The 16,651-nt window shown below is 59.1% G+C and overlaps 3 protein-coding genes across 11 annotated transcripts in view; 2 read left to right on the top strand and 1 right to left on the bottom strand.

Annotated features, from left to right (window-relative positions):
- Window positions 1-1,735, top strand: part of STRADA (STE20 related adaptor alpha) — a 29,770-nt gene extending 28,035 nt beyond the window's left edge. For 7 of the 8 annotated variants that reach the window (XM_056126961.1, XM_056126958.1, XM_056126960.1 and 4 more), the window contains 3 exons: window positions 898-1,139; window positions 1,235-1,277; window positions 1,518-1,734. In XM_056126961.1, coding sequence (XP_055982936.1) covers window positions 898-1,139; window positions 1,235-1,277; window positions 1,518-1,670 — 438 coding nt within the window. In that variant the 3' untranslated portion in view covers window positions 1,671-1,734. Of the gene's footprint in view, window positions 1-897; window positions 1,140-1,234; window positions 1,278-1,517 lie in introns of all 8 variants that reach the window. The other variant, XM_056126959.1, reaches the window with a different exon arrangement.
- A 2,179-nt stretch (window positions 1,736-3,914) lies between these two features.
- On the top strand, window positions 3,915-6,057 carry LIMD2 (LIM domain containing 2). Its single transcript, XM_056127432.1, has 5 exons — window positions 3,915-4,072; window positions 4,527-4,621; window positions 4,830-4,874; window positions 4,970-5,109; window positions 5,216-6,057. Exons 2-5 carry the CDS (start codon window positions 4,580-4,582, stop codon window positions 5,373-5,375), a joined length of 387 nt encoding a protein of 128 aa, XP_055983407.1. The 5' UTR covers window positions 3,915-4,072; window positions 4,527-4,579; the 3' UTR covers window positions 5,376-6,057.
- Window positions 6,058-7,080: 1,023 nt separating this feature from the next.
- MAP3K3 (mitogen-activated protein kinase kinase kinase 3) overlaps window positions 7,081-16,651 on the bottom strand; it is a 74,654-nt gene continuing 65,083 nt past the window's right edge. For both annotated transcript variants that reach the window (XM_056126998.1, XM_056126999.1), the window contains 8 exons: window positions 14,579-14,646; window positions 13,940-14,032; window positions 13,141-13,332; window positions 12,637-12,785; window positions 11,933-12,064; window positions 11,488-11,617; window positions 11,007-11,184; window positions 7,081-9,708 (listed from right to left, as the gene is read on the bottom strand). In XM_056126998.1, coding sequence (XP_055982973.1) covers window positions 9,480-9,708; window positions 11,007-11,184; window positions 11,488-11,617; window positions 11,933-12,064; window positions 12,637-12,785; window positions 13,141-13,332; window positions 13,940-14,032; window positions 14,579-14,646 — 1,171 coding nt within the window. In that variant the 3' untranslated portion in view covers window positions 7,081-9,479. The remainder of the gene's footprint in view (window positions 9,709-11,006; window positions 11,185-11,487; window positions 11,618-11,932; window positions 12,065-12,636; window positions 12,786-13,140; window positions 13,333-13,939; window positions 14,033-14,578; window positions 14,647-16,651) is intronic.

Here is a 16,651-nt window from a genome sequence, read left to right as displayed (position 1 = left end):
GCCTCACTCCCACCAGTCTGCTGCCAGGGGTGTTTCCTCTCTCCTCTCCTCCCCCTCATCTATTCTCTCTTTTTTTTTCTTTTTGGGTCACACCTGGTGATGCATAGGGGTTACTCCTGGCTCATGCACTCAGAAATCACTCCTGGTGGTGCTCAAGGGACCATATGGGATGCTGGGGATCGAACCCAGGTCGGCCGCATGCAAGGCAAATGCCCTCCCCGCTGTACTATCACTCCAGTCCCCCTCAAGTTTTTGCACTGTGGTTTACATCACTGTTGCCAGTAGGGTTTCGTATATACGTGATGCTTTACCGCATTGCAGCGCCCCTTCCTCCTCCTAGTTGGACGCTTCCCTGCTTCCCCCCACCAAGTACACTGCCCCCCCCTTCCTGTCCTCTAGCCACCTCAGGTGACATGCTTCCTACTGAAGACCAGTTCTTGTGTTCCTTGTTTCCATTGTCTCCGGGCATTCGTTATTCGTTTCTTATACTCCTCATACGAGAGATCATTCAGTGTCCAGCTCTCTCCCCCTGACTAACTTCACTCAGCGTGAGACTCTGGGGCTCAAAGAGGGGCTCTTTTCTTCTTTTTTTTTTTTGGTTGCATCCGGTGATGCACAGGGGTTACTCCTCGCTTTGCACTCAGGAATTACTCCTGGCAGTGCTCGGGGGACCATAAGGGATGCTGGGAATCGAATCTGGGTTGGCCGTGTGCAAGGCAAACACCCTATCTGCCGTGCTATCACTCCAGCCTCTCGAAAGGGGCTCTTGTGTGAGGGGTCGGCCGCTGAGCCAGAACTCCCACTTGGGCATCCTCCACACCTTTTGCCCCCGTCACGTGGGAAGGGGGCTGGGGAGCGCCCAGGGACATCAGCGGTGGTGGTGCCTGGCCCTTGCAGATGCTGCTGGAGAAGCTGAATGGCACGGTGCCCTGCCTGCTGGACACCAGCACCATCCCCGCTGAGGAGCTGACCATGAGCACCTCGCGCTCCGCCGCCAACTCGGCCCTCAGCGACAGCCTGGCCACCAGCACCCCCCGGACCTCCAACGGCGACTCGCCCTCCCACCCCTATCACCGCACCTTCTCCCCCCACTTCCACCATTTTGTGGAGCAGTGCCTTCAGCGCGACCCCGACGTGAGGTATGTGGCCGGCGGGTGGGGTGGCTGCCGGGGCTGTGCTGGGGGTAGGGGTGTGTGTGCAGGACTGACGGGCTCGCTTTCCTCTTCCTCCCCAGACCGAGTGCCAGCAGCCTCCTGAACCATTCTTTCTTCAAGCAGGTATATGTGCACATTCCCTTCTTCCAGGTGGGGGGAACTTAGTTCTAGCTCCCCCCCAACCCCCCATTAGCTCTGGGGTCGGGACCATCTTCCCGCAGAGCAATGTGTCAGGGAAGCCCCTGGGGATGCCGCTCCTCACGTGCACAGACCCCAGCTTTGTCCCTCACGTCCCTGGGCCCTGATTCCCAATTTGGGCGGCAGCCGTGCCCCTCCCCCCGCCAACCCTCTTCCCTCCCCCAGATCAAGCGGCGTGCCTCAGAGGCCCTGCCCGAGCTCCTCCGGCCCGTCACCCCCATCACCAGCTTCGAGGGCAGCCGGTGCCAGGACCACGGCAGCATCTTCGGCCTGGTAGCAAACCTGGAGGACCTGGAGCTGGGCGACTGGGAGTTCTGAGCCTCGGAGGTCCCAGTACCTGTCCGGCCCGGCCGGGACTCCTGGGGGCTGTGCCCCCCCCCCCTCCGCCCCACCCTTTTGGGCACCCAGAGCCAGGAGAAGGACCTGCGGGGAGAGACTTTCATTGATCAAGGCTTCAAGACTCTGGGGAATTCCAATTCCCAGAGCTCCCGAGAGCCTGGGAGGCCGACACCCCCCAAAGTGAGAGTGGGGGTGCCTCGCAGAGGGAGAACAGCTCTTCTGGTCCTGCCTGTCCCCTCTCCCGGCCCAAGCTTCCTTGTCCCTCTGCGCAGCTCCCCAGGCCCCGAGGATCCCACCAGCAGCTGTCCCCCCACCCCCCACCAGGCTGAGCACCAGGCTGAGACCCGAGACCGGGATCGTCCATCCTCACCCCTCCACCACGTCCCACTTGGGCCCTGATCCCCTCCACACTCCAGACAGTTCCATGTGGCTGGTTCCTCCCCTCAGGAGCCTCCCAGCGCCCCGCCTGCCCCTGGTGCTCTCTCCACAGGCCTTGCCCAGGATTTCAATCTCAAGCCGAATGTTTCATTGCCAGAACAAATTAAAATTTTCAGAGAAGCCATTGGAACGTGATTTTATTGTGAGTTGTCACCGGCTCCTGAGCCCTATGTGGGGTTCTGCTAGTGTGTGCCCCCCGCCCCATGCCAGTGGCGGCTGAAACAGTGACTGACCCCTGCCATTCGATGATCTCCTCTGAAAACCAAGAAATTTGTCACTGAGTACATTTTGGAGTTAATTTTAGCCTCAAACCCTGTTGAGGCCAGAAAGGTCTGAGGGCTGGAGCCCAACCCCTCCACAGCGCACTCCTCGATCACCCAGAGCCGGGCAGCTGCCCCCATCTGGCAGGGACCCCTTGCAGGTGGTGGTTTCAGAACACAGGGGCAGTGTCTCCTGTTGCTGGAAGGAAATGCAGAGAACAAAGCTGCCCTCTCCCCTTCGTCTCACACCTGGAGGCCAGTGAGCAGACTGGGAAGGGAGGGTCGCCACTGTCCCCTCTCCTTGCTCCAGCTGGTGTTCCCCCTGCCAACCCACAGGGGGAAGGCTCAGGGAAGAGTCTTCCTCTGCCCCAAACTGCTGTGCGCCTCCTCCCCTCCCTCTGCCCTTCAGGAGCTGTCTTGGGTTTTAAAGAAGACATGCAAAAAGGATTACGGCAAGGCTGGGAGGCGGGGAAGGTCCTGTCACATTTCTTTCCAATTCCGCCCTGCCCCCTGCCCGGTTCACTTTTTTTCTTCTTCTTCTTCTTCCAAACCTCAAGTTCCCTTTTCTTCACACCCATTGGCCTGTTTGCTTTCCTCCCCAAACTGCCGCCTTCACGTCGCCCTCAGTGGTCGCTGCAGGAGATGCCCTGAGTGTGCACCCGCAGCTCGAACCTGTACTCCGTCCCATCCGAGGCCGGCTGAGCCTGGAGCGGCCTGCAGGGGTGCAGACACGGGCGCTGCGGGAGTCGGGGTGGGCGGGACACGTGGGGGGGGGGGGGGGCGGCAGCCTGCTGTCTCCCCGCTCCCGCCAGGCTCCAGCTGAGCTGTTCTGTTCCCTGACAGTGTGTGGGCGCCCGCTCCTATTCCTGCCGCGAGTGGGAACAAGCTATGTTTAGGGCTGCGCGTCGTGAGCAGAGCCCGGGTCGCCAGCACCGCGCCGGCCCTCCGTGCGTCCCCATCCCGCGCTCGGACAAGTTAGGGCGCTCCTGGCAGGAGGCCTCTTTCCCTGCAGGGGGTGCCCCTGACTTTGACCACGGTGCCCTCGGAGACCAGGGGTGACCGGCTGTAAAGTCCCGCCCCAGCTTTCCCGGGGCCGTCTGCCTCGGAGGCTCAGACGCGCTGCCAGAAGCCGGGTCCTTCGGGGTCGCAGGACAAGGCGCTGGCGGGCGTCAACCCTGGGGCTCCCGGGCCTCGGGGTGCGGGGCGACAGGCCTCGCGCAGGGACCTGTCCTCTTCCTGGACTACAGGGGCCCGCGTCTTCGAGGACTAACGGGTAAACTGAGGCCGCGGAAGGCCCAGGAGTCCCAGTTAGCCTCTGGGGCGGCCCCCACACACACACTCGGGCCCCGGCTCGGTGCGGGGCCTCGAGGCGCGAGGCGGGGAGCGTGGGGTCGGCCCGGGGAACAGACAAAGGCGGGGGACCGCGGTGCGAGACAAAGCGCGGAGGGGGCGGTGCCGGGCGCCCGGAGCCAATGGGCGGGCGCGGGCCGGGCCGGGGGCGGGGCCGAGCGCCCGGAGCCAATGGGCAGGCGCGGGCCGGGTCGGGGGCGGGGCCACGATAAGGCGGTGGCGGCGGCGCGGCGCGGGGACTCTAGGCGGCGGCGGCTGCTCGCGCCCGCGCCCTCCTCGCACCCGAGCGCCCCCCGAGAGCGACCCCCGCCCCCAGGCCCAGGCCCAGGCCCGGTGAGACCCGCGGGCGGCCGGGAGGAGGGACCCGCAGGAGTGCCGAGCTGGAGGGCTGCGGGGCGCCGCCCGCGGGGTCCCAACGCCTAACGCCGTCGCCCGTAGCTCCCGCGCGGGGCCCCTGGGCCGGAGCCGGGCCGCGGGGGTCCCGGCGCGGCGGGCCGGGAGCCGCGGGGTCCTCGTCGCGACGGCTGCGCGCAGCCCTCTCCCCAGCGGCTGCCGCTGACGCTGAGCTCGCGGCACCCTCGGGGACCCCCGCCCCTCGGGGCGCAGCTTGGGGGGGGGCGAGAGAACGGGGAGATGGGTGAGGGGCGGAAGTGGCAAGATCAAGAGCAACAGGAAATGACTTAGGGAAAGTCCCAACCGCAGCCCCCAGCCCCTGCTCGTAAACACCCCCACCCCCACCCTGCACGCCGAGCGGGCCGAGCGCCTCCCGACTGACTTCCCTTTGCAGAACCTAGCGGGTGCCGTGTCTCCTCCCGGGGCCTCCATCGCCGCCCGAGGGCCATGTTCCAGGCTGCAGGAGCCGCCCAGGCGACCCCTTCTCATGTAGGTGACCGGTCGGTGGGAGGGGCCACCCCCTGCAGGTGTCTGGGTCTGGGGGCGGGGGGAGGGAGAGCCGTGCGTGCTGTTGACAAAGGGCAGAAGGGCAGCGACTTGGCCTGTCACCTTTGCTCTCTGGCATGGGGGCTGGTGGCTGCAGAGGTCTGGGGCACTTTGCACCGCTGGGCTGACACTGAGCCACCGTCTTCCGCAGGAAACCAAAGGGAGTGGCGGGGGCAGCACTGTCCAGCGGTCCAAGGTAGGGGTTCGCGGCTGGGCTGGAGGGGTCGGGAGGGGGGATGGGTCCCCGCAGGCCCGGGCTGAGTGTTCCCCCACCCCTCCGCCCCCTTACAGTCCTTCAGCCTCCGCGCCCAGGTGAAGGAGACCTGTGCCGCCTGCCAGAAGACCGTGTACCCCATGGAGCGGCTGGTGGCCGACAAGCTCATCTTCCACAACTCCTGCTTCTGCTGCAAGCACTGTCGCACCAAGCTGAGGTGCGCCCCACCCTGCCACCCTGCCTGTCCTGCCCTGCCCCGCTTGGTCCCCTCCTGCCCTGCCCTGCCCTGCCCTGCCCTGCACGTAGCTCTTCTGCTTCTGCAGCCTGGGCAGCTACGCAGCTCTGCACGGAGAATTCTACTGCAAACCCCACTTCCAGCAGCTGTTTAAGAGCAAAGGCAACTATGATGAAGGCTTTGGCCGGAAGCAGCACAAGGAGCTCTGGGCTCACAAGGAGGTGGACCCTGGCACCAAGACAACCTGAAACCCCTCTGGCCTCCTTGGCGAGAGGGCTTGGAGGGGGGGGCAGTGGGAAGGGTGGGGGAGAGGTTGGAGCTGGGTGCGGGTGGGGGGCAGGGAGGGAAGGGGACCACGTGGCCATCGTGCTCAGGAAGGAGTGGGGGCAGTGCTGGCCGACTCCCTCCCTCTCCACGGTGGGGTGGGTGCGTCTGGGAACCGGGGTTGTGGGTTTGCTCACCCTGCACTTCCTGCCTTTCAGCCCACCCCGCCTCAGCCCATGGCCTCCCCGGAGAGGCCCGCAGCCGAGTCCCTTTCTAGGTGCCTTTTCTCCGGCAAGGAGTCCGCATGCCCCCCTCAGGGTCCCAGCTCCCTCACTGCCCCACGGCTCCCATCTACCTCTGCCCTTAGCCTGCTCCTGAGCCACGGAGACTGCAGGAAGTAGAGCCAGTGCCCAGCGGGAGTGGGGGGCAGCTGGACCGCAGCACCTGCCGCCCCCTCCCCGCAAGCCTAGGCGGCAGGGCGACTTGGGGACCATCTCGCACCTCCGGAGTAAGCAGCAAGTAGGGGCGGATGCTGAAGCACCGCCTGAACCCACAGATTGGCAGGGCTGGTGGCAGCCATGCTGCGCCCCCTCTCCTCCCTCGTTTCTGCCAATTCTGACTGTTGTGATAAAACCCCGTTTTAAAACATGTTTGAATATATCCAGACTCTGTGACCTGATGTGTGTGTGATGAGGGGGGAGGGGCAGAATCCCCCACAGGGAATGTGGGAGCATGGAGTTCATCTCGGGCAGATTTATCGTGATGGGAGTGGGGCTGGCACTGGGTCGTGGCAATTCTAATCAGGCTGGGAAAGTCACGGTGCCCCTCTGCCAGCCAGGTCTCCATTATGTCAGGCCCAAGTGGTTGCATGAGATATGATTGGCCTCAGCCCTGAGCTGGGTAAGACCTCCCCCTCGCACGCCCCACTCTGAGAGTGCCGCTTCAGGTGGGTTTGCACACGGGGTGACACCCAGCTCATGGCCCAGTGGCTGCAGCAGATCTGCCACACCCCATCCTAGGTTCGCAGCCACTTTTCAGTCCTTGTCCCAGCTTAAGGGGGGAAAGCAGCTGTGATCACAAGCTGCTGCTAACAGCTTGTAGGCTCCAGGCTCCACCCCCACCCCTCCCCAGGGGATGTGGGAATATGTATCTGGGTTACCTTGGCCCTGACCCAGCTGTACCATGTTTCCAAACTGCCTGTGGGCTCAGGAGCTGAAGCAAATTACTGAGCCCCCTCACCCCCCCAGAACCCTTGGAAGCCCTCAGGCACGTGGGACAGGATTGGGGGCCGGCCTGTTAGCCTCCGCACTGAGCCCTGCTCAGGGCCCGGGCAACCATAGCAGGTGGACCAGGAGGAGAAACGGTGGCTCCCCCTAGAGGTGCCTAATTCCTGTCCTGCAGGAGAGGGTGAAGAGATGGGGACCCTCTCAATCCTGCCTGATGCCGTGAAGGCTCTGCATCCCCCCAAATCAAGGGCCCTCAGCAGAACTCCTGGGAATGGAGAAGGTTGGGGGGCAGGGGGCACTTCTGAGCCAGCAGAAGACCGGCCCAGTCATCCCAGAGCTCCACTCTTGGAATTTTGTCAAGTTCTCCTTTGAGGGGCCCAAGCTTGCTATCAGGCACTGCACCTGGCCCTCCCAGCAAATAGCTACCCCCCACCCCGAACCAGAAGCACGGCCACAGGACCCCTCAGGTATAAATGATCCCTTTTATTGTAAGTAATGCACAACACTGGCCTGGCTTTGCACTGCAAGCCCTCGGTCAAGATATAGTCAAATAACTATGGCTGCAGGTTCTTCTGCATTATCCACAATTCAGACACAGACAGAGCTGGGGAGGGCTGGGGGTGAGGGCGGGGGGTGGGAACAGGATGGTGGCAAAATGCGGACTGTCCCCAGCGCCTAGCTTGTGGGGGTTGGCTAAGGCCAATACATCCCATGGGAAATGGCAGCATGGCCCTGCTGTAGCAAGCCAGGGGCTGCTAGGAGACAGCCCTTTAGAATCTTTGGGCCCAGGCCATCCTGCACCCACAACTTTTCATCTGGATTATTAAAAAAAAACAATAAATTAAAATTAAGCAACAGCTTGGTCCTGAGGATGCTGAGCCTGCATGTCCACAGTTTTTGGCACACACACAAAAATAAACAGGGCCTTTTGTTTCGCTTTTTGTTTTTGGAGTGTAGTTTGTTGGCTAGCATCACCCACTTTAAAAACATGTTCCCTGTGAGGTAAGACCCGGAGGGGTGGGCTCTGTGAGAGGCTGAACCTGGGACACAGAGTCGTCTCATCTTGTCAGCACTGGCACCTCTAGGGGCCTGGGGGTGGGGGTGTGGGCCCAAGGAGGGTGCTGCCGCCACCAGGCGGAGGGTGGGCAGGCCGAGCTGCCGCCTGGCAGCTTTGGTCAAGATGAGGGGCCATTCCCAAGCTGGAAAGGGCCCAGGCAAGGCTGAGGTGGAGGCAGGAGCCCGCGCTCGCTGTCTTCCAAGGGCATTATGGGGGCCAGGGCTGGAGGGGGGTGGCCCAAGCCCTACTGGCACCAGGCAACATGCGTTTATGCAAAACCAGCTGCTTTCATTTTCTCTTCTCTCTAGAGGCATCCATCACCTGTAACAGTCTAGAACTGATATTTATAAAACCATCAAATATGATCTGAGATATAAATTAACAAGTACAAGGCCTCACATTACATGATGTGAAAAGGCTAAAAACAGCGATAGAAACTACATTCATAAAAGTGCATCGTCAACAGACAACGAAGGCTTTGGCTTGTTCTGGTGCCCATGGGGAAGTGGGCATGGCTGGCAATGAGCTGCCTGGCGCTGATCCCCAGCTCCCTGGAGATGCCCATCCTTGGACACTGGCTTTAACGACAACTCCCAAGGTCGCTGGGTGCCGAGAGGAGAGCTCTAGCAATAGGCACATTTCGGAGGGGAGGGGCCGGAAGAGAAGACCAGCGCCCAGGCTGAGGTAAATAAGGCCGACTCGAAGCTGCTTGGAGATTCTGGCTCCCAGCCCTGCTGCCACTCGTCTCCCGGGAAGGAGCAAGGCAGGAAAAGGCTGGGGCCTCGTGGGGATGGGCAAGGCAGCCAGGGAGGAGCAGAGCTGGCGGATTTGGACAGAGTTGGTGCATCCTCTGAGCGACCCATTCCACCAGGTGAGGAGGGCTTGGGCCCAGCTGGCAACAACTTGTAGACACCTAATACAACCCCTCCTGGCTGTCTCAAATGGCCTTCTCAGGGCGCCAGCCGGGTCGGACACACAACCCCCCACCCCACCCCCCCGCCCCCCACCCCTGTGCTGTCCATCCATCTGCTCCAGGGGAACAGAGGCCACTGCCTTCAGCTCTTGCCAACCCACCTGAACCCACAGGGCACACTAAGTCTCCAGTTTAGAAACTTGAGTACAGCATAAGAGTGACTCCAACTTGTAAAACAGACAATTGCATTGACAAAACTGGGTGTCCCCCTCCGTGGGGGCAGCTCCACATCTTAGGCCCCTGGGTGTGGGGCGGGGTCACCAGGGCAGGCAGGACAGGCGTCCCCTCCCTGAATAAGGCAGCATGACGTTCGCTTCACTTCTCTTTGGTAAAAGACAGGAACTGGCAAAGCTGGCCTCGGGGCTCCAAGGAGAGCACGGCCTGGCCTCTGCCTCCCACTGGCTGCTGGCGGCTGGGTCTGACTTCCGGTTTGGGTGGGCTCAGCCAGTCCCAAGGTGACCTGGTGGTCTCCAGACGTGGGAAGGAGAATCCGAGGAACACTATTCAGACCTCCTGTGGTCCTGGGCCTCCAGATACTTTGGGCTTTGGTGCGGATGACGAGTGTTGGCCACAGCCTCAGGGAGCCTGGGCGCCTGGCACGCTGTTCCGAGCCCGTCCCCACCACACGGAGCTCAGGGCATGAGGCTCCTGGGTCTGGCAGGCTGGGGGCGCCCAGCCTGAGAGGCAACAGCAGAAGGGCACAGACCCACGCCGGCTGGACTGCAGCCCCGAGGTCCACAGCCCTGCCTGGGAGAAGCAGCAATTGGCCAAGCCCACAGCAGCCCCTCGCCTGGGCAGCAGGGGCGGCTGGCAGCACGGCGGCCTCCAGAGCTCAGTACACGAGCTGTGCAAAGTGGTGTGTGAGCAGCTCCTCGGCCGAAGGTCTCTGGCGGGCCTCCACAAAGATGCGCCTCAGGAAGTCCCGGCCATGCTCTGAGATGTGAGAGGGCAGCTGAGGGTTGGTCGGCTGGGTGGCGATCTTGAAAATGGCGGCCATGGCTTCATACTCTGCCCAAGGCGGCTTCTCCGTCAGCATCTCCACCACGGTGCAGCCCAGACTCCTGTGGGGAGAGCACCTTAGCCCCCGCTGGCCTGGGAAAGGAGGGGCCCTCCCCAGCACACACGGAGGGACACCCCCACAGCGGGACCACAGTTTGCTCTGAGACCACAGAGCACAAAAGGGCCCCTGACGGCAGTCGCAGTTTCCCGTCACTGCTGACACTAAGGACTGCAAACTTCACAGGACCAGAACAACACAATTGCACAACAGATCTGCAGGCCAGGGGGTCTGGGCTTGAAGTCGAGCTGCTGGCAGGGACAGTTCCCGGTGAACGCTCTGAGGGATTCGAGAATCTGTCTCCTGGCCCCCCAGTCCCTGCAGAATCTCCCCATTACTGCCACTAGCACGTCTACCTGCCCCACTCACCATCCGCTCTGATCTGCCGCCCCTTATGAGAGCCCTCGAGGTGACCCTGGCCCCCCTGGAAAATCCACGGTAACGTCCCCCAGCAAGAATCCTTAAATTTATCCTTTCTGCACGCAGAAGCAGTTGGGAGATTTGTGCTGTGGCCCAGGGACCGTGACTCAGCCCAGCACAATCGTGTAGTGGGGGGAGAGACGCCCTCCTGTTCTGGGCCTTTAGGAGGCCTTCAGAGCACAAGATGGTGGCGGCAGGGTTAGCGGGAGAAGTCAGGGTGGGTCCTCCTTCCAGGAGCCTAGCGGGCACACGGGATGGTTTTCCAGCCAGGGGCACAGCAGCAGCGCTGGTTAAGCAGGGCTTAACCCGATGGGCCTCTGCTGCCAGTGTGTAGCCTGGGCCATGCAGGAAGTCGGCCACACCCACTTGCCCCCAACCTTGCTGGCAAGAGGAAGTCCTCATGCCATCCGGTCTCAAAGCAAAGCCCCCACAGCTCATTTTTTTTCCTTCATCCCCCCCCCCTTTTTTGGGGGGGGGAGGGGAGGACACACTCAGCCGTGCTCAGGGCTTTCTCCTGGCCTCTGCACTCAGTGATCACTACTGGCAGGGAGGCCACGTGGGGTGCTGGGTATCAAACCAGGGTCACCTGCATGCTAAGCAAGCGCCCTGCCCACTGTCCTATCTAGTCTCTCTTCTCCTCCCCCCAGCTTTTTTTTTTTTTACTTTTTAGGTTACACCCGGCGATGCTCAGGTGTTACTCCTGGCTCTGCACTCAGGAATTACTCCTGCAGTGCTCAGGGGGACCATATTGGATACTGGGAATCAAACCCAGGTTGGCCACATGCAAGGCAAATGCCCTACCCACTGTGTTATCACTTCAGGCCCCCCCCAGCTCATTTTTCAGAGCCACTTCAGCCAGACAGGGAGGGGCCCGGCACTCACCAGACATCGGCCTTCCTGCCATAGCCCTCGCCACTGATCACCTCGGGGCTCATCCAGTAGGGCGTGCCAGTGACCGAGCGCATGCCCGTGCCCGACATGCAGATGGTCTGCAGACGCTTGCTGGCCCCGAAGTCCCCCAGCTTCACATTCCCAGCTGAGTCTCGGAGGATGTTCGCACCTGAGGCAGAAAAGGACAGCCTCAAGCCTAGGCCCTCTCCAGCCCCCTGCCCTCCCTGCCAGCTCCTGGGCTGCTGTTCGGCATTTCCCATCACCCCTTCCATGACCAGACATGCAGGTGACAGGCACAAGGTGACTGCTATGTAGCGAACAAGAGCAGAGCACTTGACAATGTTCTCCCAAAATGCTCAACTATTCACGCCAGCTTCCCCACCCCCTCAGAAGCAATTAGGGTCCCCCATCTCAGGAAGCTTCGGAGAGCTCAATGGCCAGAACGAGGGAGCCCACACGTGTCCCTGCTCACCCTTGATGTCCCGGTGAACTATCATGTTGCTGTGCAAATAAGACATGCCCTCCAGGATTTGCCGGGTGTACTTCCGGGTCACACTCTCCGTCAGAGCTCCATAGGCCTTCAGCTGGTCCTTCACAGAGCCCTATTGCCACAAAAAGACCTCAAGGGAGGTGGCAAGACTATTTCCAGCCATTAGTGCCGCAAAGTAGTGATGCTGTCAAACCCCACTGCCAGGGACCACTGCAGCCAGGGACCACTGCAGCCCTCAGCTGTGGATGGCCCAGGCCCAGGAAAGGAAGAGACCGCACACACGGGCAGGGCAGCTGTCCTGCAGGCTCTGGTTGGGAGACCTGCACCCATCCTCGGCATCTCCCCAGCCAGGTGCATTCTCTCCTACCTCCAGGCCCTGCCATCACCCAGCCTGCTTCCCTGAGCCCCTGGCGGTCAGACCACATACCCCCGGCATGTACTCCATGAAGATGGTCAGTGTCTTCTCAGCGCGGTCCCTCAGGCAGCCATAGTACTGCACGATGCGCTCGTGTTGCAGGTTCTTCAGCAGCTGGATCTCACACTCCAGGGCGCTCACCTCCTGTGGACGGCACAGCGGTCACCAGGTTGCCTGACATGGGCTCAGCTGGCCCTAGCCACTGGCCACCCACGGTCTGTCTACTTAGGCATTTCAGCTGGAGAGCAAGGGGATTCCATCAACTGTCTTGCCATTGGTTGCAGCGACGCAACCCTTGGGGTGGGGGCACCCCCTGCTGGCAGAGGCAGGCAATGGGGTAGAAGAAGGCAACAGGTACCAGGTTAAGATAACATACGCTGGCAGGGAGACTACCAACAACAAGCTCCTTCCTGGACCAAGGACTAACCTGGGCTTCCGGTGAGGGTGGGCAGGATGGCGCTTTGCAGCACTTCCCATCACCTTACAGGTGGCTACTAGCACTCTGGCCTCAGCCCAACTCCTTGCACCCAGCCCCTCCCCCAGATGCTCACGATCCATTCACCCTGTGGCCAGGGTCAGGATGGGAGGCAAGGACATGTGGGAGGAAGAACAAGGAAGAAGCAACCTGTAGCACTTCCTGCAATAAGTCTACGCAAGACATCAGGCATTTCTGTTGGGAGGGGGAGAGCGGGTACCGGAGCCTGAGGAGGGTGTACCTTGCTTGTCTCAGGGCTGTCAGGGTCGAACTGGACCTGCTTGGAAGCAAGTTCGCGGCCTGTGTCTACGTCATAGCACAGATAGACCCTGCCAAAGGCGCCCTGGCCCAGCAGCTTCCCGCGGCGCCAATTGATGGGGGCACTTGGAGCTGCAGGAGCACAGAAGGAAAGAGCATTAGTGTCCCGATTGAGTGCTATCCAGCCCGTTCTCCGGAGGCCCTGGGGTAGACCTCAGTTCCCGCCCTTGCCCATCTGAAGCAGAATCACTGCCCTGCTCAGGCAGACCTGTGGGTCCAAGCATGAGAAACAGAAGACACTGAATCATGGCTAAATGCTCTTCTACACTATCCTCCCCTCCCAGGGCCTGTCTCTGCGGCAGGCGGCCGGGGCTCAGGTCTTTCAAGACAGGGCAGTGCTGTGTGGTGAGGACGACCCGCACAGCCACCTGCTGGCCAGCCTCCCACCCTGCAGCAGCCACCGCCCCGCCAGGGCCCTGCCTCTCACACTTGGTGGGCACTGTCCTCTCCTGCACCGAGAGGGTGTTCTCGCTGTCCGCACTCCGCAGGCGCCCTCGGGGGTCCAGGTACTGCACCGCCAGGCCCATGTTTTCTCCATTTGTGCTCAGGGAGCGGCTGGAAGGCACCAGGGTGAACAGGTTGCCTTGGTGACGCCGTATTCGGGGAAACGTTCTTCTGCCTGAGAGAAGCAGGGACCAGAGCAGAGCAAGTCAGACCTCTGGATGTTAAGCCCAGAGTGCAAGGCAGGCCCTCAGGTCAATTCTGAGCCACCCCCTCTGACTCCCACCTGCCCTGTGCCAGAATGGCTCCAGACCCAAGCCCGAGGATCAGGGCGGAAGCAGGCATTCGGAAGCAGTCACAGATTGTTCACAAAGCTTTGGCTGCGAGAAAGGCTTAGGGCTTCTCTCAGGCTCGACATCACTGAAGCCCCAAGCCCCACCATGACAGAATCTGTTAGCTCAGCGGCCTACTCCTAAGCGCCTGTGGAGGCACCTTGCCATCTGCTCCTGCCGGGGCAGAGCAGGGCACAGAGAACTGGTGCCCTGGAGCAAGGCTGGGCTCTCCACAAAAGACAGAATTTCCAGTGGCAACATCTTAACCCACAAACACCACCCTGCTTCTTTCTTTTTCTTCCTGTAGGTGGCTTCTAAGGTTTGGGGCTCAGTTCCTCAGGAATAAAGGAAGCACCTTTATTCCTAGGATGGATGCAGTGGTTTTCCTGGGGCAGGGCTCTAGCCATGTCTTTTCTAAGTCAGCCAGCAGGGGGCAGGGTGGAGTGTACTGACCATCGTTATAGTCCTTGTGGTGTACAGACACATGGTAGCGCCGGGGGTAGGTTCCACCTTTGACCCCTTTGTCATAGAGCTGGGTTTCCCGATCTAAGGAAGACAGGGGAACATTGGGTATCAGGGTAGGTTACCAAGGGTCAGCCACTGAGTAGCAATGCTGCAGAGAATTAAGATCAATCCAGGTTTTCCAACTGAGCCATCTAAAGCAGGATGATGGGGGCCGGAGAGACAGGACGGCCGGGAGGGTATTTGTCTTCCATGCAGCCTGCCTGGCTTTCGTCCCCAATACCCCTTATGGTTCCCTGAGCATGCCAGGAATGATTCCTGAGTGCAGGGAGAAACCCTTGAGAATGGTGTGGATGCCCTCCACCCCCGAGCCCCACCCTAAAATAGATCAGAGAGACAGTTCAATAGGTGAGGTAATGCTTTGCATGGAGGCAGCATGGAGAGCAAACCCCAACACTGCTGGGTGTGACCTCTCCCTGCAAACAAAGTCAGATTGCTTGCAGCACCCTCTCCCCCCTACACACACACACACACACACACACACACACACACACACACATACACACACACACACACACACACACACACACACACACACCTTGAAGTGAGTATCCAGGTCTGGGAACTCACCTGAGAACTCCTGTCTGTTATCTGGGTAGCTCTGGGCTCGAGACATTCGAGATTTCCGGAAAGATGGGCTAAAATAAACAAAACCACAAAGTAGACCCTAGCATTCTCAGATGGAGTCCTGCTCTGATTCACTCGCACGGCACATGCTCTGCGCTGAGCTATCTCTAGAGCTCTCCACTATAACATTTAGTGGATCCGGATCCAGGTCTATCTGGTTCCACAACCCATAAAGGGAAAATGAAATGTCGGGGCTCAGATTAATTCGAGGAAGTTCACGTTACTGAGTCTCACTACCAAGAAGCACTGGAGGAGCAGAAATAAAACTCAAAAATTAAGTCAATTCATTTCTTTTAACACCTTTTTCCCCCAGTTTGTTTTGTTTGGGGGCCACAGTGCTCAGGAATTACTCCAGACTCTGCACTCAGGAATCACTCCTGGTGGGCTTGGAGGACCATATGGAATGCCGGAGATCCAACCCGGGTTGGCCATGTGCAAGGCAAATACCCTGTTGTTACCTGATCCAGCTCCCTAAGTGGATCAATTTAAACATCTGTTCCAGTCCCATGTGCTTGCCTCTGACACAAGAATGTCCTCTGAGGAGGCCATGGTCAGGAACGCTCCATCTGTGCCTCACTTCCAGCCTACTAGACCTCTCTTGTTCTGTCCTATGTCGCACTCCAAGCCTCACCACACAGCTCAGATACAGCTGGGAGCCAGTGCCAGCCCCTTCCCTGGCCAGGCGAGCCCTCTGCTGCTGGCAGCTGCTCCTGGCACTCATTCCTGTGTGTTCTTGCTTTCCTGGTTGGAGAGTAAAAGCCTACAAGAGGGCTGTGATGCCAACAAGTAACTAGGGCTGTGTTCTATGACAACTAGGAGGAAGACAGCACTCATCAGTGTTCCGATCTGCTAGGAGAGATAGAGCACAAATCTGGCCAGGGGCAAACCTGGATCCACAGTCTCTTTAGTCCCATGCTAGGAATTAAATGTGCACTTGGACATAACAAGGTCAAGAGGAGAGAGTGGCCGGGAGCAGTGCCAAAGTCAACTCTCGACATGGTACTTGCTTCCTTGCAAACTGTAACAAGATTACATGCTAAGCAGGTAGGAAATTTTGTTTTCTTGTTTTTTTTTTTTTTTTTTATGTAGGAGTACTGCTATTTATTCAGCCACTGATTAGCTGATTGAATTGGGCATGAACTCCACTGTTTTCTTGTTTTTGTACCCTAGTTTTTGTTTTGCTTTTATGTATTTAAATTTTTTTTCCCAAACCCAGCAGTACTCAGGGGTTATTCCTGGCTCAGTGCTTAGGGGTTATTTTAGGGGTTATTTCTGGTGTTGTTCAGGGCACCACATGGTGCCAGGGATCAAACCTAGGTGCCCCCACAGGCAAAGCATGTGCTCCAATCAACTGACCCATCTCTCCAGCCCTCTATCCCAGTTTTTTTATTCCACAATAGACACTATAATGAAAACAACAGTAAATCTAAGATAGAAATATAGAAGGTGCTTGCCTTGCACCCTTCCAACCCCAGTTTGATCCCCAGCACTGCATATGGCCCACTGAGCATCACCAGCGGTTACTCCTGAAGTTAGTGCCAGGAACATCCCCAGAGCATTGTTTGGTGTGGCTCACACCCTCCTAATACTCTCCCTAAAAGACAAAAGGAAAATCTCAGGTGATATAAGTTTGTTTTCCAAAAACAACATTAAAGGTACACTGACTCATGGGCTGGAGGGAGTACAGCAAGTAGGGGGTTTGCTTTGCATATGGCTGACCTGGGTTTAATTCTGAGAATCCTCTATAGTCCTCCTCGGAGTGTGCCAGGTATAGCCCAAAAAATAAAGAAAGAAAAAAAAAAAGGAGACTGATTCTTAGTCCAAATCACAGCAATGAAGGTCAAGAGCAGCATATGACATGTGGAAAATCAAAGCATGTCAAACACTTGGAACAATGTAGCAAGTATTTAATAAATGTGAGCTGCTCTTGCAAGCTATATGATTACATTCATTTAATTACATAAACACAACACAATATGCTGTGTTTGGAAAACTAAGGCTAGGAATTCCAGCCAA

This window comes from Sorex fumeus, unplaced genomic scaffold, assembly GCF_029834395.1.
Source record: "Sorex fumeus unplaced genomic scaffold, SorFum_2.1 ptg000063l, whole genome shotgun sequence".
NCBI classification, from domain to species: Eukaryota; Metazoa; Chordata; class Mammalia; order Eulipotyphla; family Soricidae; genus Sorex; species Sorex fumeus.
This window is presented reverse-complemented; position numbering and strand designations above follow the sequence as displayed.